Source organism: Bicyclus anynana, chromosome 9 (assembly GCF_947172395.1).
Source record: "Bicyclus anynana chromosome 9, ilBicAnyn1.1, whole genome shotgun sequence".
NCBI classification, from domain to species: Eukaryota; Metazoa; Arthropoda; class Insecta; order Lepidoptera; family Nymphalidae; genus Bicyclus; species Bicyclus anynana.
Window position 1 is genome coordinate 17,374,595 of NC_069091.1, and position 27,242 is coordinate 17,401,836.

Consider the following 27,242-nt stretch of genomic DNA (forward strand, 5'->3'; position numbering starts at 1 on the left):
GGGCATGTGACAGGTGAAGTGGTAGCTCGTAGAAAATGAAACGACAAGGTCGGTCGACAGTTATTTTAATTTAAAATTTCAAAAAAGCAAATACAATAATAATCTCCGCATGACTCGTCCCATAAAGCTTTACAGTAAGTAGTGGTGCGCTGCAGGCACGACACAATAAATATAATATAACAAACAGTGAAACTCTCCCGCGCCCCGCGCCCCGCGCCCCGCGCCTCCGCCTCTACTTGTCTTTGTCTTCCGCCTTCCTGCCCAGCGGCACCGCCGCTCGCACCCTGCCAACATACATTACATTTATCTATGGTACTTCACTCGCATCTAATTTAATACCTATAAACAATATTAATTTAGTAATTAGTATAGTACCTACATGAAAAATATTGATATTCGATATTAATTAATAAAAGTTAAAGATTTCTTATAAAACTCAATTTAATAAAATTTAAAATCATCCAAACGTCAAAAATGCCATTCGTGTCGTCCATTTTGTGACGTCACAATGTTACTTGATGTACTCGTCAAACTAATTGTTAATTAATACTTTTGTCAAATGCTCCGTTTGTACGAGACGTAACGTGACGTCATGAAACAATTAAAATATAGACCATCATGGCCGACAGCGTTTTGGCTAGTACTGTCAAAAAATATATAGTATAAAAATTAAAATTTTCATATAGTCACGTCTTAAAAAAATATTTTTTTTCAATCTAGTAGAATGATAAAATGAACAGATTTAAGACCATTTAAAAAAGTGTCAACTAGCCTACTCTTTTTATACATTGTATAGCGCTTGGCTGCAATCAGTGGCGTGCACAAAGTGTTGTAACAGAGTAGGCATTAAACGTAAATAGTACAACATGAATTCTTCCCCAATTGTCAGGTTCGTAATGGCTTGTCAGGGTAGGCAATGTAGTTAAATTGTTTCATTATAAAATGCAAGCCACTGGCTGCAATCGCATCTGTTGGTAAGTGAAGATGTAGTCTACGGAGGAACATGCTTATCTATTCACTGTTGACTTGTATATGTCTCCGTTTAATTGTAAAAACCGTTAGTTTATAATCTATCTCGTAAGATTGTAAACTGTTGATAGATTGTGAACTCCATACATACTCCTAAAAACTGGAACTTAAATGGCTCAGAAACCAATGGTTAAGTTAGGTTAGGTATTTTTTATTTATAAACGTACAAATAAAAAACAATCTTACAATCTACTGAATAATAACAAGTTAAATTGTTTCGATTCACAATCTATCGACAGTTTACAATCTCGTGTGATAAATTACAAACTAATGGTATTTACAATTTTACGGTGACTTGGTGCTACAGGCCTTGTATGTATATAAAGGCCTTATCTTTCTACGATCCTAAACACTTCGAAGATTAAAAAATTAAATATTGTATGGGAATGACATTTGCTAGCGACGGTTCACGTGACCAAGCTATCGATTGGATTTGTCATCCCCATACATTTTTTTAGTTTTCGAGGCGTTAGCGTTTGTAGAAAAAGAATCGATGTGCCACATGGCTACAGGCCCTTAAGTTGTAAGGTAAATTAGCATATGGAAGGGCAGCATAACTTCACAGTTCACAGACAAAGAAAACGCTTTCTATGTGTGAAAATGAATTAGACTAAAATACTGAATGGTGCAGAGCAGAGTACTGCAGCGCCTGTCAGTAACCATTCATTTATTTCAACCAGTCTTTTATTATTTCACACACACAAACACTATGCTGACACTTCAGACTGACTGTAGGGGAGCCCGGGATGCTAAATTTGCAGTTACTCGAGCGTCGGAAAAAAACTACAGAATTTAAAAGCAATTTTTATTACTTTGGCTTACTGAAATTGTCAGATGATTTTAGCGATTAATTAGGGTTAATTTGTTCAAAATAAGTAAAAAATTAATCGCACTCGTAACTCGAACACTAAAATATAAGGGCTTTATTTTGTAACTTTGAAACCCTCCCATTCCATTACGTTACGCTCAAATCGTCAGATTTTTTGTTGCCCTAAACGTAACCACGGCCACCAATATTAAAGGCTCATACTTGGTGGAGGTACTCAACAACGTGCATTGTTCATCTGCCGCGGTCGAGTAACTGCAAAATTCCCCTCTTCAGCTCCCCTACTATACTAAATATCGAATGACAAAAACAAAACTTGTGAGTAAGCTATCAGACACTAATCAGAAGGCGGTGCAAGACGCCAGCAGCGGCCAGCACCAGCACCAGCACCAGCACATACTTAGCTGAGATCTCGTTAATCTTGGAGCGCGCCAGCTCGAGGTTGGCGTCCACCTGCGCCTTGTTCATCTCGTACGCCTTGGGCAGCGAGAACAGCGCTATCCACGCTGCAACACAACACGCACTGTCTCACTCACTCGCACTGCACAGTCAGGTAGCGAGTGGCGTAACTGCCATTGGCAATGTCACATAGGCTCACCTAACATTTTAGAAAAAATACGGGATGTTTTTTGTGGACCCTCATCTAATGAATTCACCACGGGCTTCAGAGTTCAGATAGTATAGTTACGACACTGGTCAGTAACATCCTACAGACTTTCCGACCGAAACACAGCGGTGCTGTTGAGCTATACAGATATACTCGTACATGGGGGTTGTTATATATCCGTCCTTGAGCACTCTTAAGCACTTTTTTTGACGATGGCTCCGAATTCATGGTGGATGGAATATTAATTAACACCCCAGTACATCCTAAAGGAGAAATCAGAGTTACGTGGCATGTCTACTCACTCCTACTCGCTTTTTTCCCATTTGCTGGGTACTACCTCCCCGATATTAATTGACCCTGAACAATTTAATGGGACTGGAATAACACTAAGAGGTTATAGATTCCCACTCCTTACACGGTCTTTCCGATTAATTGAAGGGAGAACATAAATTATGGTTATATTCAAAAGATTTATAGTTTTTTTTTTAATTCAGAATTTTGTGGAGAATACACTATTAGTCCGAGATCTGAAGAACATTTTTTACAACTGATTATATTACTATCAAGTTAATTTTTCGTTGTTAGCTTCATCTCGATGAGACGATCAACTTTTTTATTTACAAAAATTCTTGAATGTGGTAGCTAACTGAGTTCCCACGAAATGAAAATTTCTTAGCGTCGTATCAAGATAAATGTAATGGGTATTAAGTTGTAAGCAAAAGTAAAAAAAAAACATCTGGTTAGTAACAAATTTTGGTGAAGTACCCTCCTCCCAACTTGTATCAATAACTAGGTTATTAAAAGTTGATACTAACCAGCTATTAACTTCATCGAAAATTAACTGATTACTATCAGTAATCAGTTGTAAAAAATGTTCTACGGATCCCTGACTATATAGTTAATTATTTTCAACATAGATGTGAACACCTCGCGTCAAGTGTCTGACACTGACGCTGGTGGCGCCCACGTGGGCGGGCACTCACCGAGGATGATGAGCGTGATGCCGTTGAAGCAGGCGCCCACGTACGTGAGACACCACAGCAGCACGCCGAACTTGAGCGAGTCCACCAGGTCCTCCACCAGGAACAGTCTGCAACATCGCGCCATGCTCTATTAGACTCATACTCGCTCACACACAATAACAGCCTACACACACTAACAGGGTCCAGTGCGAGTTTGTAATTATTCGAATCAGTCTCAGACCAATTACATATGGACTTGTATCGCAACCAAATTCACTAACAAAATGGAGAATGTTACTAGGTATGCAAAATCATTTGAAACTTACATTAGAGATTTTATATATACAGATACAATAGTTTTTGTTTTATTTTACAATACCAAATAGTTATGATTTTACATGCATTCAAAGTTCGCATAAATATCGACTACCGCTAACGGTCGCGATATTGTACGTGACGCCATCGTCTTGCCTACCTACTGACGAACTAATGTACAATGTAATGGTTACATTAGTCAGTGTTTCGTCAGTAGGTAAGGCAGAAGTACGAAATTGCCTATAGCAGCTGAGCAAATGTCGGACGATGACGTCAAGGCGTTAAACGCCGCGCACTCACTTTCAAATTCTATATCTCGGGAACGAATTAACGTATCGAAATAATACTTTCACGAGTATTTTTTATTTTCAACGAAGAATACAGAAAGCTAACATTTAAAAAATGTAAATTCTCCATAGTCTTATGTCTGTAATTTTTTGAGGGACACGAATTAAACTCACACATCGAAAATATTTAACACACAAACGTGTAATTTTTACAAAGATTAACAAACACATCGCTTGGACTCGTTACTCGATCGATGTTTTGCTGTTCCAGCTGAAGAATCGATTCTTTTTAGATATTGTTTTTTTTTTAATTTGATATAATTAAGTTAGAAATACTTACAAATGAAACATAACTTTATCGTTTAGTGAACTATAACTACACAAACTGGTAGTTTTAGGGAGCTCTTTACACGACGAAAAGAGTGAGAACGATTACGACAATGAAACATCGATTCTATAGAAACAGTTTTTATAAACGCGTTAGATCGGTGATTCTTGATCTTTGACAGAGGGGTAAAGTCTGGCGAGGCAGGTCCCTATAATATAAGTCGTCTGAGGATTAATTAAAAAAAGCTAGAATTGAAACAGCGCCATCTAGTTACGTGATCCGAGAGAACTAGTAGATGGCGCTGTTTGTAATCCGTTTAAATTAATTTTACGCGATCGAATAGGTACAAAAAAAATCGCAATAGTCACCAATAAATATTACATTTTCTCTGTCAAAATGATTCTAGCTTTTGTGCTTGCACGTAGATCGCCCGCCCTCCACGAGGCAAGCGTACAAATAGTCAGCTACTAAGAATATTTTTTGCAGATATTTTTGTCAAATTTCAGCTTTGTCTATCAATTTACTTGAATCTTTGGACAATCGAATGGGGGCTGCCGTTCTTGTCCGGGTCGTCGCAAGGAAAGTTTGCCCGGTCTCGAAGAGGAAAGTCTCAAAATACGACTTTCCGCTTTGCGTAATACATTTGAGACCACAGATTAATAGGGTTAATGTAATGTAATGTAATGTGTAATGTCTGTGGTCTCAAATGTACTACACTCCGACGGTTCGACGAAGTGTCGGAGCTCGGACTGCTTCGCTTCGAGTGCTTTGCCTCAGGACAAAAGCGCGAGGCGACACGAAGTAGCAAGAACTTTGTTTCTACGCTTCGATCAACTTACAGTACGTTTCATGTAGGATGGTGCGGATGACAGTTTGTTTCACGTACCATGCTACGTGAGAACCACTAGAGCGGTGCGTACCTGCGCAGCTCAGCGAGCGCCGCGTTGAGGTGCGCGGTGGCGGCGGCCGCCAGCGACTGCGCGCGCTCGGCCGACACGCTCACGTCCTGCTCCAGCAGCCATCTGCAACCGCCGCGTGCCGGGGTTACATACGAGTATAGCTTGCCAAGTTCCTTGACGACACTCCTATGGGGGGAAGTCGTGCGCGCGGGGCTTCGCTACTACACTCCCGCGCGGACCATCGGGAGTGTTACGAACGAAATTGCCAAGCTATAGGTATATTCACGGTTTTCAGTTGCAACGCGTTTACAACATTCAAAAATCATAAAGTTTCAAAGTAACAACTTAACAATAAATGAACAAATGTAACGTAAACATTCTAACTTGCTCATGTAATGTAGCAGACATGCAGCGGCAGCTATTGCTGATCTTTCCCTTCTACATGTTGATCATCCCTCGTCTACCTATACTAATATTATAAAGCTGAAGTTTGTTTTTGTTTGCTATAACGCAAAAACTACTGGTCCGATTTGAAAAATTCTTTCAGTGTTAGATAGCCCATTTATCGAGGAAGGCTGTAGGCTTATATATTAGTAGGTATTCCCGTATTACTACGGGCACGGCAACCACGCGGCGTCAGCTAGTAATCAATAATTAATTAGTCTTCAATCTTTGCTATTTATTAGCTTTTAATTTTATGACAACAGTACTTGTTACTCAATGCTGCTGTAGATGTTTATGATAGCTCCTGTTGTGAAGCGACAATTACACATTATAGAAAGATATTTAAATTATACTTCCTTTCGGTTTCAAGAAATTACATATCACGTGTCTCAAACGGTGAAGGAAAAACATCGTGAGGAAACCTGCATACTAGACAATTTTCTTAAATCTCTGCGTGTGTGATGTCTGCCAACCCGTACTGGGCCAGCGTAATGGACTATTAGCCTAACTCCTCTCATTCTGAGAGCAGACCCGTGCTCAACAGTGAGTGTTATTGTCAATGCTAATGAGTACTCACTTGAAGGGGTGTCCCTCGTTGGTCTTCTGCACGGCCTGCAGCACGTTCTTGTAGACGCGGAAGGCGACGGCGGCCGTGAGCGCCAGCAGCGAGCTGTAGGCCAGCACCGACACCACGGAGCAGCACGCCAGCGCCACCAGCAGCGCCAGGCCCGCGCCCAGCGCCGCGCCCGACCGCGCCGCCGACCGCCAGTAGATCAGCGACTCCACTGCAACGTGCACACACTCTTACTCTCTGCCTTCTACCGAACCACATCATATCTGTGCTAAGATAACTCAAATTAAAAAAAATATACTCAATGAGTGAACGTAAAATTAATGGCAATTGGGGCTACACTAAAAGTTAACTCGATGAGTAATGTAAAGTGATGACTAGAGTAAAACTTAACTCGATTACTGGTGTTGAACTGAAAGTAAAACTGAACTAAACGACTAGTGTAGCACTGATGATTATGAGTACAACTGATCTAGATGGTCTAGGGTAAAACTGATGGCTAGAAATTCAACTCCTTGACTAATACATAACTGATGGCTAGAGTAAAAGTCAACTCCTTGAGTAATTGTAAAACTGATAACTACATTTACTAAAATCGATAATAATAAAAATAAACTCGAAGTGTAGAATTACAACTTGGTGCAGCAACTACGCGTTGTCAACGCTCGTCAAAGGGAATGATAAAGACCATGAACTGATGATGACTAGAACAGATTATGATAATGGTATACGGAACACTATGTTTATGTGTTGATATAACCATAGTCTTGCATTACTATTTTACATACGCCTCGATACTCTCTTTGGCAACGTCACCGCTCCCTCACGAGACGAGGCGAGGGCGGCTCTCACACGGCTACATCCGCATTGCAGTGCGAATAGAAAAATGGTCGTTCATTCGTACTCGTATGTCTGTCGACGAGTAAGACGCGCCTACACCTTCACACACACATACGGGTAATTTTCATCAACGGCATATCATTAATATTCAACGAGGACGAGAGATAACTTTCGTTTCATCTGAGAATCGAACGTATACTTCCAATAGAGCGGAACGAACACCGCGCGCCCGATATAGTGTAGCTGCGGACAATACAATTTTGATATATATCTTTACTCTGCTATTTCTGAGAGAAATTAATTGATCCGTGATTATATCGACTCGTACTTATTATTGTAGGTAACAGTTAGTGAGCTTTCGACAGTTTATCGCATTTTAGCACCACAACGAACACTAGACGCCTGAGCTGAACTCGTCGCCCAAATATCGCATAACCACGCATAACGTCATTATATTAAATACCTATTAGTGTAATACGAGTACTTATAGCTTTTATTATAGCTACCGTTAGTTCTCCTTCGCTTGCGAACTGGCACAATAATAATATGACCCCTAGTGTTCGAATGTAAACAGCTGTTGGAAAATTCTCAGAACGAATGTGGAGTGTGGACCTATTCGTGGATGGTTTACAGGTTCGGCTTGACTCGGCAGCAGAACGAGTTTCGCTCCAACCATAGGTATCTCGATGGGTACACCAATAATAATATCACCAATATGAAGGAAGGTCACTAAACGTCGACACGTTGCCGCTCACTGAAAGTGTCCACTCAGAGAAACTCATCATCAACTCGATTTACATTCGAGTTTAAATTGTAATGTCGCAACGTGTAGCTTATTTTATTTCACTCCGCAGAGTCAACAGATTCTACGTAGGCCGCGATGAGCGACGTCAGTGACCTACTCGGAGGTGCCCACGTCGTCGTCCCGCGGAACCCGTTTGCGCCGAGCGATCCCGCGGGACGCCGCCGCTCTGTGCGCCATGAACTCTACGGCCGCAGCGAAACACTCGAGCACATGAATGAAAGTGCCCTCAAAAACGCGAACAGACTCGACATATGGCTTTAAAAAAAATATTGGACACGTACACAGGTCACGCGGGACCGTCCGCGGGTAAAGTCGAACGCGCGCCGCGATCGTGAATGAAAATCGTCTCCTCCGACTGGAATACAAATTCCCGACGTTAAAACATCACAGTCCCGACGGCGAGGAAGGCAGGAAGACAGGAACCCGTCAACGTTAGCCGTCCCGGATCGCACCACAGCGACAGGTCGTCCGCGCAGGCCGGCTGCGGCGCGGGGTGCAGCAGGCCGGCGGGAGGCGGCGAGGGTCAGTACCTGGTCCTCGGGGCGGCAGGTCGGCGTTCTGCGCGAAGTGGCGGGGCGACTGTCGCGGACGCGCCATGGTGCGGGAGTGGGCGAGCGGCGAGGAGCGCCGTGCGGCCGCATGGCGGCGACGTGCCACGCCGCGCTGCCTTTCTACACACGTCACCCGCGCGCCGGGCGACCACGCGCCGCCGCCGCCGCGGACACCGCGCGGACTACCGCGACACACTTCGATGACTTGGTACCGAGTACCGACCAACTGTTCGCATTGACTGCACTTATCCTTGTTCTCCGACGGTACAGTACGACTCACACGGTATAAACTAGATCCGTCGATACGATCGCTACTCAAATGACTACAGTTAGAACCCGTCATAAAAAAAACAAAATAATAATATGTACCTGTGACTGTTCTACTGAATTAATATAAAATGCGAGAATAATGCACAAGAAAATTCAATAGGCACAGGATATTTTCGTGCGCCGAGCGCCTACACCGATAACTGATAAGATAAACACTGCGAGCAAAGATCTGAGGTTTACGCTCTCGTTCATACCACCACAAATGACAGACGACGATAGAAATCTCACGAGTCTCGTGGCCGAGCTCCAACAAACCATAGCGGTCAGCGGGAATAGCTAGTCAAAGTGCGCATGACGATTTCAGATAATAAAATTTAAAAAATCCATTCGAGAAAGTTTACATATTATTATACTCGTATCTGTAATCTTTGAAGGTCTCGTGTATCAAAAATATTATATTAATTGTAATCTATTTGTAACTCATTCATACGCTGCTGAATTCAGATAACACTATCTTAGTTATTTATATAAACATAATGAGTCTGGATATTTCGCTTCGACACATTCGGTCTAGTCGCAGCACCGGCTGCACCGGTCGCCGCGCGCGCTTGCGAGTGGTGCGTGTAACCGCAGCTCGACCTTCCGCGGGGTCAGCGTCAGCGTCGGGGTCAGGGGACCTGCTGCGTCACCGGCACGGACCACTGTTGCTATGTAAATTGTACAACGAATGTAGTTATACATTAAAATATGTCTTGGTTCAGCTTTCTAACCATTCTTGGGAGCTGTTTAAGCTATGTTATCAATAGATAGAGTGTCATGTCAAATAGTACCTGGGTACTATTACCTACGTACGACTAGGATCGAACGATAGTTGACAGACAATTAAATAATTTGAAGTTGGCCGTTTTCATAAAGGGCCGACAATACCGTCGTCATTAGCAGTGTACCTACTTACTAAATTAGTAGAGCCCTCATTTTTGTACAAGTCAAAGTCAAGTGATACAGTTACTAAACAGAGGCTCATGTGTCGGGCACGTGTTGGAACTACGAGCGCGGACACGTCTCGCTGCGCCCGCAAGCTATGGCCGCCCTACGCCGTGTGACGCGGCGCTACATCACGGTGACAATACAGACGGCGATAGAACGTGGACGACACGGCGACCGGCGACCGGCTACGACACGTGCACGAGACGACACTCTTGAGATAATCTGTACTTATAATAAATCTGTAGAGGTCAATTCTGTTCATTAAATATATTTCCAAAACAACTATCAGGGGGTGATTAAGTGATCGATACTGATGCCAAAAATGCAATCAGTAAATTTTTGTCTGCCTGTCTGTATGTTCGTTATAGAAACAAAAACTACACGACGGATTTTAACGAAACTTGGTACAATTATTCTTCATACTCCTGGACAGGTTATAGTATACTTTTCATCACGCTACGATCAATAAAAGCAGCAGTGAAGGGTAGTCCGCTAGAATAACAAATTAATGTACTCATACCTCGGTGCTAAGATAAATTTAGATACGCAGATGCTGTGTTATCAGGATAACATGTGAAAATATCAGATAACGCATCTAAATATTTTTTACAAGAAAATGTAACCTACTGAGGTAATCATCAAAAGATTTAACAAACATATCATTATTATCAGACAAATAGTTTCGGAGACGTAAAAGATGGGAATAGTAACCTGCCTGATCACATTATGTACATTATGTACGCTGTCGATTTCCTGCCGTCAGACTAGTGGTGTGCATAACATTATTTATCAAAAGTTTTGAATAATTATATTTTTATTCGAGTTCAAATTACGTGACACTAGATAGTAAAAATATCCATAGAAAATGTATTTTAATAAAATGTGATATTTAAAATCAGATTTACCCTATGTATAATTTAAATGGTTGAGTTTTATTCGTCTTCTGAATAAAAAAAAAATAAAAGAAACAGAAATCAAAAAGGGTTTCTTCACTATGAAAATAAGGCGTTTCAAACAATAGTCTGAGAAGTGAGTGTTACAAATTTCAACTTACAATAAGACAATAATTGTTTACTTATTCATGATATATCTGTGAAGATTTAACTTCTATTAAAGTCCTTTTTCTCTTTAAGAAATTTGAAGAACTCTTCACAGGATAGCTGTAGATTTGACTGGATGTATAATAATTTGCTTTCAACATGTTGAGAATTTTGTGCCTAAACCTCTGAAAAATAAGTGCATTTAGTAAACAGGTTTGTATAAAATATGCACCGAAATAGTAATCTTTGTTTTATGAGGTCGATTACGTAAATGATAACTACAGAAGCTAGTGTGGGACAGTGCTAATAGCGGGTACACTGTAGTGCTAACAGCGGAGACACCTCGCTGGCTTAGCGCTAAGCGTGTCTAAGCCGAAGCCGTGCGCCGGAACTGCTCCAATGCGACACATGTGGCGTGAGTATTTACTAACAAACTCAACGATCATGTAGGAGGAATTTCATGTTCTGGACGAACTTTGTAATAATTGTAAATGTAGACATTTCTTGGCAGTAAAGTGATTCACGGGCACAACAGAAAAAAAATCTTTTTTAATTCACCGAGTTCATTAAACACAAGGGAGGCCAATGCCAAAAAAAGCATACTTACCTGCTTAAAGAAATAGGAATTGAAAGAATACACACTACATATTTGGCTTGGTACAGGTACAGCCTTGAAATCAGTAGATAGGACAGGTACGACCACTGACCAGTGACCACAGTTTCTTAAACAACTCAATTCTACGGATGAGCCGTGATAACCCAGTGGATATGACCTCTGCCTTCGAGACGGAGAGGCTAGGTACGATCCCGGTCAGGGGTATGCATCTCCAACTTTTCAGTTATGTGCATTTTAAGAAATAATTTTTAAATTTTTAAAAAAAGAAATTTAAGAAGTTATATATGACGCGTCTTAAACGGTGAAGGAAAAACATCGTAAGGAAACCTGTATACCTGAGAATGCCAATTCGAATTGGGCCAGCGTGATGGACTATAGTCTAACCCCTCTCATTCTGAGAGCAGATCCGTGCTCAACAGTGAGGCGAATATGAGTTACTAATGTTGATGATGAATCGTCAAAATCATTAACGACTCATATTCGGGTACGACATATTTTAAAATTTTTGGGTATGTATAAATCAATCGCACCTAACTTAGCATATCGAATTTACCATAATAATTGACACACGACGACACGTCAGACGAGTTGCCCTGCCTGTCGCGTGCAATGAGCGAAAGTGGCAGCTTTGGGACGCTACAAAAAGCGCCAACCGGTTGCCGTGCGCGTGTAGGTCAGTCAGGCGGCCCTCACACCTTACTAGGACAAGAGGTTTCAGATGCCATGCAACAAGCATGCAATGTCTGTTCGAAGGCAAAAGCCGACAAAGCTACGGTTCCCCGCAGACCGCGCGGACACGGCGTAACTTCTTAAAAAGAGCGACAATCATTTTCAATCATTGGACAATACGAAATATTTGGTAATTTTTTCTTCTAAGAACTTTTCAGTAGCAGCGAAGAGTTCGCAAGTTGGTGGTGTTACACCCCGTACCTCGAGTAACACGTTAAACCTTAGGTTTATTTTTTTTTTATTCTTTACAAGTTAGCCCTTGACTACAATCTCACCTGATGGTAAGTGATGATGCAGTCTAAGATGGAAGCGGGCTTAACTTAACTTGTTTGGAGGAGGATAAAAATCCACACCCTTTTCGGTTTCTACACGGCATCGTAACGGAACGCTAAATCGCTTGGCGGTACGTCTTTGCCGGTAGGGTGGTAACTAGCCACGGCCGAAGCCTCCCACCAGCCAGACCTGGAAATTAACAAAATCTCAATCTGGCCAGCCGGGGATCGAACCCAGGATCTCCGTTTTGTAAATCCACCGCGCATACCACTGCGCCACGGAGGCCGTCCTGCTCCTGCTCCTTATCAGTAACATGTAATAAGGACCGTTACAGTGTGAAATGTGCACAGGAGCAGCGTGGTGAGCTGAAGCTCCAAATGCTTGCTCTGCACTGATTGGGTCGGTATAAAAAAGGCTGATAAATTTCCTATTTTATTCTTCCACTGATCGTCATTCCAATAGCTCCCTTCCTCCCTCCGGCTGTTTGATCCACTCTTAATGGTTATAAGACTCATAATCTATTTTATTTATTACAAACTTAAACAATTAAACAATAGTTTATTTCTGGTATTCATGGTAAAATAGTTATCTACCGTCTATGTTATTCGAGTAACTTGAATTTCGGTTTGTGCTGTTTTGCACAAAAAACAACACCGCAATATTCAATTACACATATTTAAGGAAAATAAATACCTGTAGACATTTTGTTGATATTGAATTACGGAAAAGTTTAATAAATTTCTGTATGTCTAGGTAAATCATACGTGTGTGAAAGTTGGCGTAAATGCAATTCAACTGAATTCCACAAAATAGGGTCTCAAAGTTCCTCACGAATTTTTTATTTAGTTAGTTAGTTTATCAGTTATTTAGATAAAATAGTGATAGAACAAGGGGCACTGGGCTTAAACATTATTACAGACACTTAATGTACACAAGTAATACCACAGCGGGATCTTCGACTATCATTCATCATGTTGTTTATGGGTTTGGGACAATAAGCAAATAAAACTTACACGTCACGCACACGAATCATTCAACTTGTTGTAAAAAAGACAAGTAGACTTATAATTTATAATTCAGGGATACTTATCTCACGAAGGCTAACAACAATCGGAGACATAGTAGTCATCGCGTAGAACAGTAAAATAGGTTTTTGGAAGAAGGAGAAAACTTAACAAATCCTCCTGATAACCCTCCGAGAATAGCGGATCATACTAATATTGCAGGCAATCATTTAGATACTTTAATCATTTCATTTAGATACTTTAATCATTTTCTCTAGTCGCTTATAACGTCCTTGGCCTTGCATATAGAATCAAGAGTTTTAGTGAACGTGAAGTTGCAAGTAAAATCTATAAATTAAAAGCCGATTTACCATGAGCGTGTAATTTGCTGATGCAATCACAAATAACTAAGCTCATAACAATGCTATTTTAATTATAATTTCCCCATAATGATACATTTCAAGTCCTTTATTAGCAGCAGCACAATACAAAGAAGCCGTTAACTCTGCGGTATCGACTCTCGAGTCGAGACTGCGAACTCGACACATTTGCAGCTACAAGAGTAGGTAGCGACTAGCGCTGGCGTTAATTGGGTCAACAGCATGATATCGCTTGAGTTGTGTTCTCTCCCTACATCATAACGTTCTAGCTAGAAAGAAGTGAAAGAAAAACGCCATTGATATATTGTTGCACGGTTCAGAGGGCAGGCTTACATTCGATAACTCAAAGGTTCTGTGCTCCACCCGTTGGATTATAACCTATTCGTACCGAGGTTTGAGGATAATGAAATAGTGATTGTTACACAAGGGGAAATAGAAACAGAGGGATTTTTGCTCTGGGGATAAAACAGCACATATAAGCAACAATCCTACGAGTACAATGATAAGACTCTTTAACCAAGACAAGTGAAAGATCCCTTCCGCAGTTTGGTAATGACAAGTACTCATCGACCTGCGCTACGCGACGTGGCTAAGCTACTACTTGTCACTAAGTAAAAAAGGTTATATTTCAAAGGCTGCGCTCAGCCAAGCGGCGCGGCGCCTGTCACCGGGCGCGCCGCGCACCGGCCCCTGCCGTGTTCCGTGCCACACAATAGCCACCAGGCACCAGCTAATGAATAGCTTGGACCTGTCCTGTTAGTTATCTATTATAAACAAAAACGTTTTTATGTAGACACACACAGATAATGACTGTTCTATTATGGACAAAGGTCGTAGTGCCATGGAATAGTTATGTAACATTTCATTTCATTTAACGGTAGCGTAATTTTCTCCCTTAAAAGCCTTACATGTTGCGCATCTCTTGGATTTAGTTTGATGTAGTTAGTAATTAAGGAAAGGCAAAAGAAGATTACTGAACTGTTAAACTAGCGCATTTGCAAAGACTGTGGTATGCAAGAAGACGTCATATATTATGCAAAAGACTCAAGAACTAAGAATTAGGAGCCTAATGCCCGTTTTCACCAACGTTTCCTAAATTTTAGGGACTACTTACGCAACTTTAAGTAACACTTACTTCTTCTATTTCTTATTATTTATAAGAGCTTTTAGCTTTGATGACAAAGAGAGAAACTATAAATGCGAACCTATATATTAAAAGTTAGACAGACCTCCAGTACTATACATAAAACATTGATATATTTGGTGCTCTGGTCTATCGGGTGGATGTTCCAAATGGAACTTCGATACAAATGGCGTCAATAAAACAACAGTAATCTCGCCGTCCGATCGAACCTCACAGTAACAGACTCTCGACACGCATACTCGAGATGGTAAAAATACACTCAACCTGCCGTCGATTATAACCCGAGCCAAAAATACAGCAGCAACAAATGTTGACATCAATAAACTTCTCTGAGAGAGCAATGTCACTCGGCTAAATTAGCTTCATTTGCGTTTTTGTGTCAATGTTGCTAAATAACCGATAACAGTAAAATTTACTTTGGTACTTTCATAAAATCTCCAGGTTACCGTAACTATTTACAGAATTAAGTTTAAAACATTTTATTTCATTACGTGTTCGAGATAAAATAAGGTCCATCGTCTACAATGAAACAGCACATGAACGTATACCGGTTTATCTCTGTCATACGCTGAACAGTCAGATAATAAAATTAAACTGTTAATCATGATGAGCTTCAAAAATTGCTCAAGGCGGCACATTTAACGACGAAGATTTATGGAAGCAGTGGGCTCTGCTGTCTTCTATGTACGAAACAGATTGATAGAATCTGTAAATCTTTTATAAATTGCTGAGCTTTCTGTCGGCTCTTCTCAGAGTCTGCCTCCCAATCCGGTGATAGAATCGACAAACTTGACTTTCAAACGCGCTTCTATAAACGAATAAGATTTCAAAGTGAAATTAAACGGCGATTGCGTGCCAGAAATGGTAAATAATACAGTCACGCAGTTCAAAGTTCACAAATAGTTTCAGCGTATAAAACAAACAGTGAGCGAGTGCCGCTGTGGCATCTGACATTAGCAGACAAACTGAAGCTAAATAGAAATACAATGGGAGGCGAGACGTCGCGCGCCGTCCGCGGTAAAAATATCGCTCGCCACCACCACACGCCGCCGCCGGGCTACGGGCTCTAGGGAACCACTTCATAGCTTATTCACATAGGATAGGGTGTGGGTGATGTGAGGGTGTGGGAAGCGGCTGACGAAGGGACACTTCTGAAAGGAAGAGTTGATGAACAACTGCTTGAAAGTCCGAGACAGCGGTCAAGAGCATCGACCATACTGTACCTACACTAAACTCGTAAGATACATACAGTGATAGAATTAATAACTACAGTGATATTATTTTTTTACACAAAGCATTAAAAATATTTGGGAACAAAAAGTCTACTAACGTAAGCAAAAAAAAATAGACAGTGCAATTAAAGTATTGCGGGCCACCACAAAGGATTTAAAGTTTTCAGACTTGTAGGTATATAGAAACTAAACGATATGGCGTATTTGGAGTTGTCTTTCTTAGTTATCGAGTGGCTAGGTTAGTGACCTCCCATTTAATGCGAGAGAACAATACATTTGTCAGCGCACAGTGGAAGGACCGGGGAGTCCGGCCCGCGTGTGAGAGGATCTGAGCGGAGATAAATAAGACGCTACAATACAATACAGTCTGTATAGGCAGATGTTAGTCTCGGGCCGTTGTCTACTGTTTACGAGATATTCACATGTTTCATTTGTGACTCATGGAAGTATTATAACTTAAATAGTAAGCATGTATGTACGTTTGTAAGTAATAAGGAGTATCCACAAAACGAGTAAGTTCATACTACGAATACGCCTGCAGCTGATTTCTACAAACTGCCGGTCTTCCTGTAGTTGTAAGGAACGCCGCCACTTTCTAAGTAAATTCACATTTGCTCAGAAATGATTTCATTAGGTATTTAAAATATTCAACGACAGTCTAATATAGAGATAATAAAACAATGAAGAGCACATAGTAATAGCCGTGCAACTCTCGACTGTTAGGTTTGTTACTAATCAACCTCTTGATGCATCCCAGCGACTAACTAACAAATAAACTATGGGCATAAAGTGTTAGCAGAAAGTAAACACTAAAAATAAATACGTGGAGATCTAGATAAAAGCAACGATACTTCAATTATTTATTATTTTATTGGATACGCCTACAATGGCAGCAGAAACACATTAATAGCTTAACAATCAGTTCAAATATCTAATGCTACATATTTATCGACAAGAATCATTGTCTTGTCCTACACAGGAACGTAGGACTGGAAGAAAGGCAGAACTCGCGACTCGAGGACAAAACGAGTACGAAATGTGTCCTTAGCACGAAAGTACAACTAGACACCTCCTGAAGTTGCACACATTTAAATGATTCAGTACACGATCGACGCTGTACGAGCCTCCTTCGCTGTGTCGGAACTGAAAATTCGTGGAAATGTGTCATTGAGACGCAGTGTTCAAACAATGAGACAAATCAATACAATACTTTGGCACACCTAGACAGCAGAAGCAGACATGTATAGCATCAAGCAGGAATTAACTTCCTAATTCTTTATCATAATTTAATTTCGTCGGTTCTTCAAATTTAACAGTAGGTAGCACATAGATACAATATTATTTTTCGGTTTTTAGTGTTTAGAGTTTGGACACAGAAAACATATGCTTTGGGTATTAAGATTGCGATTGATTTTATTTAAAGATTATTCAGAGCTGTTTTAGTGTGCCTTACTTATTCACTTTAAATGTGCATTTTCAGATTTGCCTATAGGTACACGGAAGTTTAACTGAACAGTTCGACTATTCAGTTACAACTAAAGGTATGTAGCTCGCATTATTTATATTATAGTCACCTTAATCTTAATGTCAAGTCTTTACATAAAATTGTTATGTAGTTCCTCTCCTAGGTACCTTTCGGCTTTGTGAAATGTTGATGGTGAAACCGGAAACATCACTTAAAAAATGTCTTATAAACAAAAACACGCAATTTCCGTGACTCGATGACGGAACAAATTTGAAAACGAATGAAGAAAAATCTAAATCTTCGTAGTAAATGACGGTGTTATGAGACAATAATAACAAACAAAAAAGTTCCGAGATAACAAACATTAAAAACAAACACGCGTTAAATTCTGAAACTTTCCTTTTCTTGACATAAGTCAAAGAAAGTAACTTGAAAATAAAGGAGCCACAAAAGTAATTTTTAAAATCTTCATCTAGGTACATTTATGTTCAAGGTGAAAGCTATTAATACATTCACGCCTTCATTCATAGCTCAGGATTATTCCAAAGATTCAATTAAGAGTTAAAACACTTAGATTGGACGTTCTAAAAAACCAGAATAACATCCAGAAAAATGTAACCACGGGAACGAAATCGAGGTTTCAGCAACAATTAATCAGAAAAATTTCTTCAATAAATCGAAGCTTCACTGAGCACACTTTTATACAATAATTGCTGTAAAGTTTGAAAAATATTAGGCTACTTGTCACATATCACAGCCGCTTCAGGCTGCTCAAAATGGTGTTATTAATATTGGTATCGATACGGTATTTGCATTACTTTTATACATTTAAAAAAATGTGTAAAAGTAATGCAAGGTTCATTAATATCTACACAAACTAATATATAGTATCTACGAGTATGTACTTGTACGTGCTGTACGTCCAATTACACGATGCGTTTTGATGCAGCAGAATTATTTTATGACTTCTTGGAGACTTCATCTTTATACTATCTTATCGAACATCACGATATTACTTAGGCTTTTCGATAACTCTTGACGCTTTCAGAAAATGAATACAGCCGAACTGGTTTGAAACTTATAATTTTACTACGAATTTTTTTTCTATGACTGAGTGAAGTTGCAATACAGAACATACTAACATAATGATAATGTCGCCGAGTTATGTATATCTCATTTGGCAGAGTAATTATGTATCTCGGTGTACTATTCAAAACATAATTCACTACATAAAGTGGCAGTGATTTTTCGTTTTTGCGATCATTACACATTGTTATCTATAATTCTATACTAATATTGTGTGTGTATTGTATTGAAACTTATATTTCTTACTGATTATTGTTGTACTAATTATTTATTTATTTCATACAATAATATATATTAATTAATACCTAATTATGTTACATATAATTCATTATATAGTAATTTTTGTTTTGTCCCCGCCCGCGTCATCACAGGGCTCCACGGAAGACCAGCGCTCAAAGTGATTGATTTATAATTTCGTGATACAGAGGGTTCAAATTTCGAGTAATAGAGGTTTTGGGATGTGACGGGGCAGTTGAGATTCGTAAAATTTTCTATTGAGAGCTTGCGACATCCAGACCTGGAAGTTTGTCAGCACTTGCTCCTGCCATGGGTAGGTACGGTACCCAATTATAGTTTGGGTTTGGAACGTAGGTTTTGGGGTTCCAGGCCAGCGTTGCCAGACGATTTTGGCGGGACGTCACGATTTTTAAATTAAAATTATGTCGCACACGGGACAGACTCAGTTCCGCTTTTCGGGAATAACTCGATCGTGCGTGCAGAGTACAGTTAGTAGGTATCCGCTCAGAACATTATTTTCCTAGTTTTCGCCACATTTTTAATCGGTACTTTGCTCCTATTGGTCGTAGCGTGTTGTTATATAGCTTAAAGCCTTCCTCGATAAATGGGCTTTTAACACAAAACGAATTTTTCAATTCTAACCATTAGTTGGTCAGTAGGTAAGGCAAATGTACGAAATTGCCTATACCGGCTAGGAAAATGTCTGGCAAAGACGGTGTTAAACGAGGGCTAATCGCCGCGCGCTCGCTATATCTCGGGAACTAATCAACGTATCAAAATAATTCTTTTCAATGGAGAATACAGAAAGCTAACATTAAAAAATAGTGAACATTCTCCATTTCTCAGACTATCGTTTGAAACGCCATAATATCTAATGAATACTTAAAACTTTTTGATTTCAGTTTTATTTAGAAGACGAATAACTAACAATAGGATAAATCTGATTTACAATATCTTTTAAGATTTAATATTTTGGTATGGTAGGAACGCCGTACGGTAGCCAATTACATTTTGGCTTTTGAACGCAGGTTATGAGGCTCCAGACCCTCAATCGTCCAAGAATAAAGCGTTTTTGAGACGTGAAATGGGGCATATCATTTGCCGGAACAGGACTCATTTTGGATGGGTTTTAATCATTATCATAATTTCTTTCATCGATAGACCTACTTACTTACATAATAACATAGCTTAGCCTCTAAACAGCTTAAAAATATTTTTGCTATTGTCAACATTAATATTCCAACTTAGGACAATGTTTTAGGGGTTGTAATGTGGCTGATTTGTAAATTTAATGAAGACTTCAAATCATAATGGGTAAGTAGATTTAGTGTGCCTACGGCGTACCCGAGGTGCAGGTGATGTTCGGAAATGCAAACAACCTTGTGTGGCAATCAACCGCTGCTGGCCGCGTGCATGCCCCGAGATTACATATGTGATACATTACCATCTACTCTACAAGTGTCTAGTGATACAAGGCCATTATAGATATTGCGTTTTTTACGGGAAATATTAACGAAAGGAGAAGAAACAAGAAAAAGAAAGGTATATAAGCGTGTAATCACGTGGCTTATTGTAATAAAAAATAATGATTTCACATTGCGTTTAAGACTCCGATCATCTTCGTCGGTGTTAAAAAAAGTTACCTACGAGTATCTTCGTACGTGAAATTGGACAATTAGGTTTCAATTCACGGGAATCAATCACAATGCATCAACAGTGCGTTTATTTTTGTCTCGAAACGACTTGAAATTGAAAGAGTTCTTTGTCAAATTCGGGTTATAGTTAAATATTTCTGATCATCTGATTACTGCTATTCCTTCAATATCATTGAGATACAATGTGCCTACACAGGTACTGTGTTCGCAGGTTTTGTGTATATGTACATAATATGTTTCTAATAACCTCTTATTAGTAGTGTTAGTTAACAGGTGTACCTACAGGCTATATGACATGCGGACAATGTAATCACCAAGTGCTGTGCGACGACAAGCCTTGTGTACAACTGTCGGGGACTAAGTTTGTGTGTGTCCGCCTGCCACAGGCGAAGGTGTCGCGTTTCTGCGGCGGTCCAAGCCGGAAAACAAAAGCGAAACTCGACTTCTGCCGCACGCGCCGCCGCCGCCCGCCGCCGCCCGCCGCCGACCATACGATAACGAGTATCAAAAGGTGCTCCGACTGATGGCAAGTGTATCAAATAAACGAGGCTGCACTAATTTAATTAGAGTCACTTTGGAGTTATTGATTCGCAAGGACTGTGAGTAAAACTTCGTCCGCTGGCCGCTCGACACATCGCGAAAGTGCAACACTCGGAATGGACGATAAAGTACGTAATTAACGATCGACCTTCTCGATGTTTTATCTTCGATTAATGATGATTGCGCAACTCGTGCTCATCAACAAACAATGGACGCGCCGCAGACCAGCTGGGTCCGTGCGAACGAGGCTTCAAAGTCGCACGAAATGATACTAATTCGATCTTGGCAAATGGCATACCTCCGAGCTGACAGACAAGCGGCTGCTAGGCGATCTCTCACTACGCCGCCTCGAGCTGCCGGCGACACCACGCCGCCGCCGCCGGCCCGCTCCTACCGAGATACTCGCGAATCGCTATCTACCGGGCCGACAGTGACGGACCGCTCCGGGTCACGAGCAGGTACCTACAGATAACGTCCGGTTTGTTGTCGAGTGATAAGCGACCGTCGGCAGTACGTAAACACTCGGCGCGAGCCGCTCCGCCCGCCAGGACCCCCACAGGATCGATCGCGGGCAGCCGCGGCGCTCACTCACCTTCGGGGTGTAGCCTCTGCGGGTCGAACCAAGCATCTGCAAGAGAGGGCGGCGCGTTAGCGGGTTAGTCGCGACAGGGGCGAGCGCGCCAAGCGAAGCCTGCGCCGGCACTTACGTGGGTCGAGCACGCTGCAGAGGGAGGGCCCGCAGTCCGCCATCGTGATTCTTTACGTAATATTGAACGGACTGGAGGCGGCGGACAGAGCGCGCGCCGCGCCCGACACTCGCGTCGATACTGGCGCGGGGCGGCCGCGGCGCAGCCCCCTCCCCCGCGGCGCATGCGCGCGGGCGCCGCGCCGCGCCTGCCACTCCTCGCTCCGGAGTGCAGCCGCCGAGCTGGCCGTCTGCCGGCCCCAGCCTCGGCACTCCGGAGCTCCCGACCATACCTCACGCACTCACGCCGGCGCTTCTAGCTTTCTGGCAGAGCAGGTCGTTAGTGTAATGCTTTAGCTAAGCAGCTGAGGTCCCATCACCATGTACTTATAATATAAACTATAGAAATAGTCGGCACAGATATATAAGTAGTTATTAAATACACATTAAACAATAAATAATAAATAGGTACATTACATGTATCATGCAGATAGTGATGTGATGCATTCTAATCAGTTGTGACGTAATTATTATTATCAGCGAACAGGTTTCCCCAAATGCCAAATACCCAAATTATTGAAAAGATGACTTACTACACTCGTCGCGACCCACGGCCGCGCGCGTTCTCTCGTCGAGATGCTGCAATAAGTAGCCGCAATTCATATCTCTATACGTTACTTATGTATTTCGTCGAAGAAGAATGGCACGGAATAGTGTAATGATGATGATATTGAACGAAAAGAACACTCCACTTCTAGACAATACGCTATCGATTGCAGCCCGATAACCGTTTCATACAATGAGCGGTCGGAAGTAAAGTAAAACAAACCCTCACAAAGCTCAGTATTCACTATACAAGTGACAGTGGCACGGCAAGTAGCAGCAGGTGACATGTGAGTGAGTCATCGAGCGAGTCCGTCCGTGCCCGTGCGGTGTGCGCCGGGGAGCGACCTTGGCGCGCGCGAGCACGCGGCGCTACAACAAACTAATCGCAAAGTTCAAGGATGCTGGGCACTGGGTACCACGACCATGATGAGTTAGGTACTATTAAGGAGCGCTTAATTAGACATTCAAATAAAAGAAATACTTCAAGTGGATACAAATATGGCAAAACAAATAAGACCAAACTCGACGGGTTTAATATATTTTAGTTAATGAATTCCTCTGGGCGGTTGGACCCCATCAACAGACTAGCTGTGTGTTACCACATTATTGAATTATCGCTGAAGATACGCTAATAACAAATTTTAGTCCAATCGATCGTCAGGAAACGGTCTAAGCTTTAAGATTTGACCCACACCAATATAACAAATTAAATAAAAGCTTGTAATAAAATCATACAACGCGCAGAAATTCTTAACTGTCGAAGGTGACGCGTTGACTCAGAGACCTGGAGCCGAAAGATGAATCTAATGCAAGCTGAGAATGTCATCTCTGCTGAACTTGAAGAGAAGATGGAGAAACATTACAATCTTTTATTTTACTGACTTAAGTAAAGAATCTTAAGAAAAGAGTATATTATAGTTATAATAAAATAATGATAATTACTTAATGAAGTAATTACAAAATTGATGTTTAAGTATTACTTACTTAGTTTAATTTATTGAATTAATCGCTGTTAAGTCTACATGTTACAGTTAATTATGTTAATTATGTACATTAACATAATTAGTGGTAATTACTGCGCACAATTTAAAAGCAATCTTTATGAGATTGATTACAGTAATTTCTTTCTTCTTCTTTACTTCCGTTTAATATGTCGTTCGATAAATTGTCGTATCTTTAAGAATATTGAGAAATAGGGCAGAAAATTTACTAGCTAGTGGCAATCGTATACCTAGTTGTTCGCGGTTAGTTTACATCAATCGGGAGAGTTTGCGAAATATAATTTTATGTTCAAAACTCAAAGATGTTGTTGACATTACGAAAAATTTTGGTAAAATAATAATTGTTCTCATTGGAAAAAATATCTATTTTTCACATAGATGTAATTTTGTCTTTATGGAAAATCGTGGCAAACCAAAATCAAGAATGATCGTTGAGAAAAGTTTCACTATGTCACAACGCTAAAAACATGAATACGAGCTGCATTTTAGACAATTCTGTTAAAGACATGTAAGAATATTAGTGTCAAATTTTCTGGGTTACTTACAATAACATAAATTAGTAACTGTTGTCCATAATAAAGTACAAGACCCGCGTCTTGTATAGGTACTTAAAGTTCTGTTGTGATTTTCACGTCATCAATCATCTTTATTTAATAGCTGAACCAAATCTGTATGATCGCAAATGCAAATGAACGCTAAACAGTACAAAGATTGTGTACGAGTATGCTCTTATTGAGCAGCGAGCAGTATAAGGTAACGAATGGAACATTGTTCTGCGCCAGCACGATTGCGATTACTTCATCACGGGGACATGAGTCACCAGGTGACGGGCTGACGGCAACTACGTGGTACTTATTGCTACTACTTAGGTGCTATTACTTTATATACTTTAACTTAGCTCCTCTTGTATTTACAACATTAATGCAAAATTAGAAGTAGATTGGTCCAAGTAAACACGTTGTCCCTTACAAACTTTGCTCCCTCTTTTCACCCCCTTAGGGATTAGGGGTAGAATTTTAGAAATTCCTTTCTTATGTCGGATGCCTAAGCCCTACAAAAACATACCCTCTAAGTTTCCGGTCTCTGCGATCAGCGATTTAAGCTGTGCGTTGATTCGTCAGTCAGTTATTTAGGACAAAGCATTTTGTATGTATAGATGAGCCTTTGAAATTGAAGTAAATAGTTTCTTGTTTAAACTGAACATTCCAAAATAATGTTAATTTTTAACTTCATAATTTTAAACCAGATCGGAGCTGAGAGGATTCTTAACATAACATTTGAAGCACAAGAATTGCGAACTAAATACTACACGAAGTAATTTTGCATTTTGCTACAGCGATGAACGCCGAGGAAGGAATAATTTTGCATATTTACTAACGACTAGGTAAGAGCCGAGAGCACGAGCTACTTTAGTGCCTTGTATACTTAATGTACGTTTTACTGACGAAAACTCTTTACCGAAAATAGAACCAAACAATGCACCGACGGACAAGAGGCGATGTGTGCAGCGAATTGTGACGGGCCTAATGGCGACAGGGCCGGTTAAAAATAATCGGTCGCGAGCCGACGGCCCGGCGCGTGACGTCGCCGCACCTGCACGCGCCGTGCCGCCGCCGTGCCGCCACCGTGCCGCCGCCGTGCCGCACGACACGCACTACTGCCGGCTGGGTGATCGATCGCCTTGCCCCACAGACGAACCTGTCCTGATAACCTCAATCCTTTTAGAGCTTTTCTTTGAATCCGTTACTAAGTGTTGTGCACACTTTATGTGTGCAAATTTTTCGCAGACGGAAAAGCGAATTAGCGCGTAAATGTATAAAGACTCGATCGGGGAAAATGACTAGATGCCCTACGCGAAATTACAAAATTACCTTTCGTGTTGTAGTTTTTTTCATTACTCGTAAATTATTTAATTTAGGTATTTAAAAACTACATAGTAACTTTGTTGTTAAAATTTCAAACTGTTTTATGTTAAGCAAAAGTCGACGTTCCGAACGATACACAAAACAAGCAACAACTCGCACTATAGTTGCCATTTAAAAAAAAAGTATTTAATTTACAGAAATATCATAATTACGGTAACGATTTTCCAGAAACTGAACTTCTTTTATGGTGTTTATTTTAAAATACCTATTTTATTAAAAAAAATTGTCTACAATATACTATTTTAAAATGAATGAAATATTCGCGATACAGCTTTTGCAATCCCCCAAATAAAGTCAGTGAACGACACCTTAGTACATAAGTGTTCACACACGGCGCCGGTGGAGCGCCGTGTGTGTCGCTGACTCACTGCCCGGTGCCGACGATAAATACTGACGTAATCATGTGGGTCCGTGCAGATGCGTGCGCGACGTTATGGAACTTTTCGATGTACGTTAACCTTGACTTGAATTCTGTAAGATTTATTAACTGCATCTAGATAATGTTTAAAAATATTAAGAGACATCACCATAGATAACAAAATGCCGCAGCGTGGACCATCATGTTGTTCAAGGGGGCATCTAGATACATCTACCATCATCACTACACCGGAAACCATTAAAATACAATAATAATGCTTGCCCGAGTATGTATTGTATTTTATAGTGTTCACAAGAAAGCAGCAGAACTGCACATACAGTTTATATATGAACAATATACAACACTATATGAACCAATTTTAGGGAAAGCGTCTAAGTAGAAGACAACATTTTTTTATTCAAATAGTTAGACCTATATGTAAAAACCCTCAGAGCAGGAAGAAAAATAATAAGTTTTTAATATTTTCTTTCCATACAGAAATACGAGTGAGTGTTAACCCAGATCTGTGGTGCCCAAATATCAAGGAAAAAACGAAAAGACAGCTTTTGCTCTTTTGATCGAATACAAATTTGAGATGATTTTTAAATGTCGGTCAAATTAAACGAAGACCCGAAAATTCGCCGACGTGGACCACTTCTACAAAGAGACATTTATATGACACAATACTTACAGATACTTTCTAAACTTAAGCAGCAAAATCGGTTGGCCTATTTAAATATTTATAAGGAGAGCGTGACCTAGATACGTCGCTTATTGCGCCGATTCGGCTTCAGGTAAATGCAATGACTTTGTGTCAAAGTTCTGTTCAACGTTCATTTGCTTTTGTTGTCAGCGAGTACAGTTTGGGTACAATACGAATGAGTGTAACAATGAGTCGGCAGCTCACTTTCTCGACAGATAACATCAACCCATTCTGCGGCGGTGGCGCCAGTGTTTCCCAATGAGTCAGCCGTCGTATCGACCCCTCGTCCGTGTGTTCCCGCAATGTGTCCGTATTGTGGTAGCTTCGATCGATCTACTCGTACTTCTGTCAATATCATGTGACTTCCAGTCGTTCTTTTGTGGGAAACTCACAAAAAGCTTTCTATACTATAAGTTAACCATATCATACAAAATTGAGTTAAACATCTTTAATATGTAATTTAGTAAAGTAGTGTATACAAGTTGACACAAGTTTGCCAACAGACTGGGTGTCTGCCTGTCCGAGCGCGCGTGGAGTATCGATCCGCCGCGCCCCCGACAGCCAGTTTATTGCTTACGTCTGGCTTACTCCCTGAGCACGGGAAACTTTCCAAGTAACCACTTGGATATTTAGAAATTCCTTACTCTGTTGAACAAACTTTTTAGTTCGTCGTTACTCCCATCCAGTAAGTCCTCATCCTATGCGAGAATGCGATCTCAATACTTGTATTAGAAAATCGTTTTATCTTCACTCTCAAACAATAACTGCAATCAGTAAGAACTGAGAATGTTGTGTTGGCCACGAATTTTCGAGACTATAGAAGCAACTGGTTATGAGATTTT

General features: G+C 40.7%; 1 protein-coding gene across 8 annotated transcripts in view; it reads right to left on the reverse strand.

Annotated features, from left to right (window-relative positions):
* Positions 1–49: 49 nt before the first annotated feature.
* The window catches only part of LOC112043675 (reticulon-1-A), a 30,788-nt gene continuing 3,595 nt past the window's right edge, over positions 50–27,242 (reverse strand). For 2 of the 8 annotated variants that reach the window (XM_052883682.1, XM_024079192.2), the window contains exons 2-7: positions 21,715–21,750; positions 6,275–6,482; positions 5,275–5,376; positions 3,446–3,552; positions 2,256–2,361; positions 50–284 (exon numbers count right to left, since the gene is read on the reverse strand). In XM_052883682.1, coding sequence (XP_052739642.1) covers positions 233–284; positions 2,256–2,361; positions 3,446–3,552; positions 5,275–5,376; positions 6,275–6,482; positions 21,715–21,750 — 611 coding nt within the window. In that variant the 3' untranslated portion in view covers positions 50–232. Of the gene's footprint in view, positions 285–2,255; positions 2,362–3,445; positions 3,553–5,274; positions 5,377–6,274; positions 6,483–8,443; positions 8,823–21,714; positions 21,751–21,829; positions 21,976–22,400; positions 22,486–27,242 lie in introns of those variants that run through there. The other 6 variants (XM_052883683.1, XM_024079193.2, XM_052883684.1 and 3 more) reach the window with 5 other exon arrangements.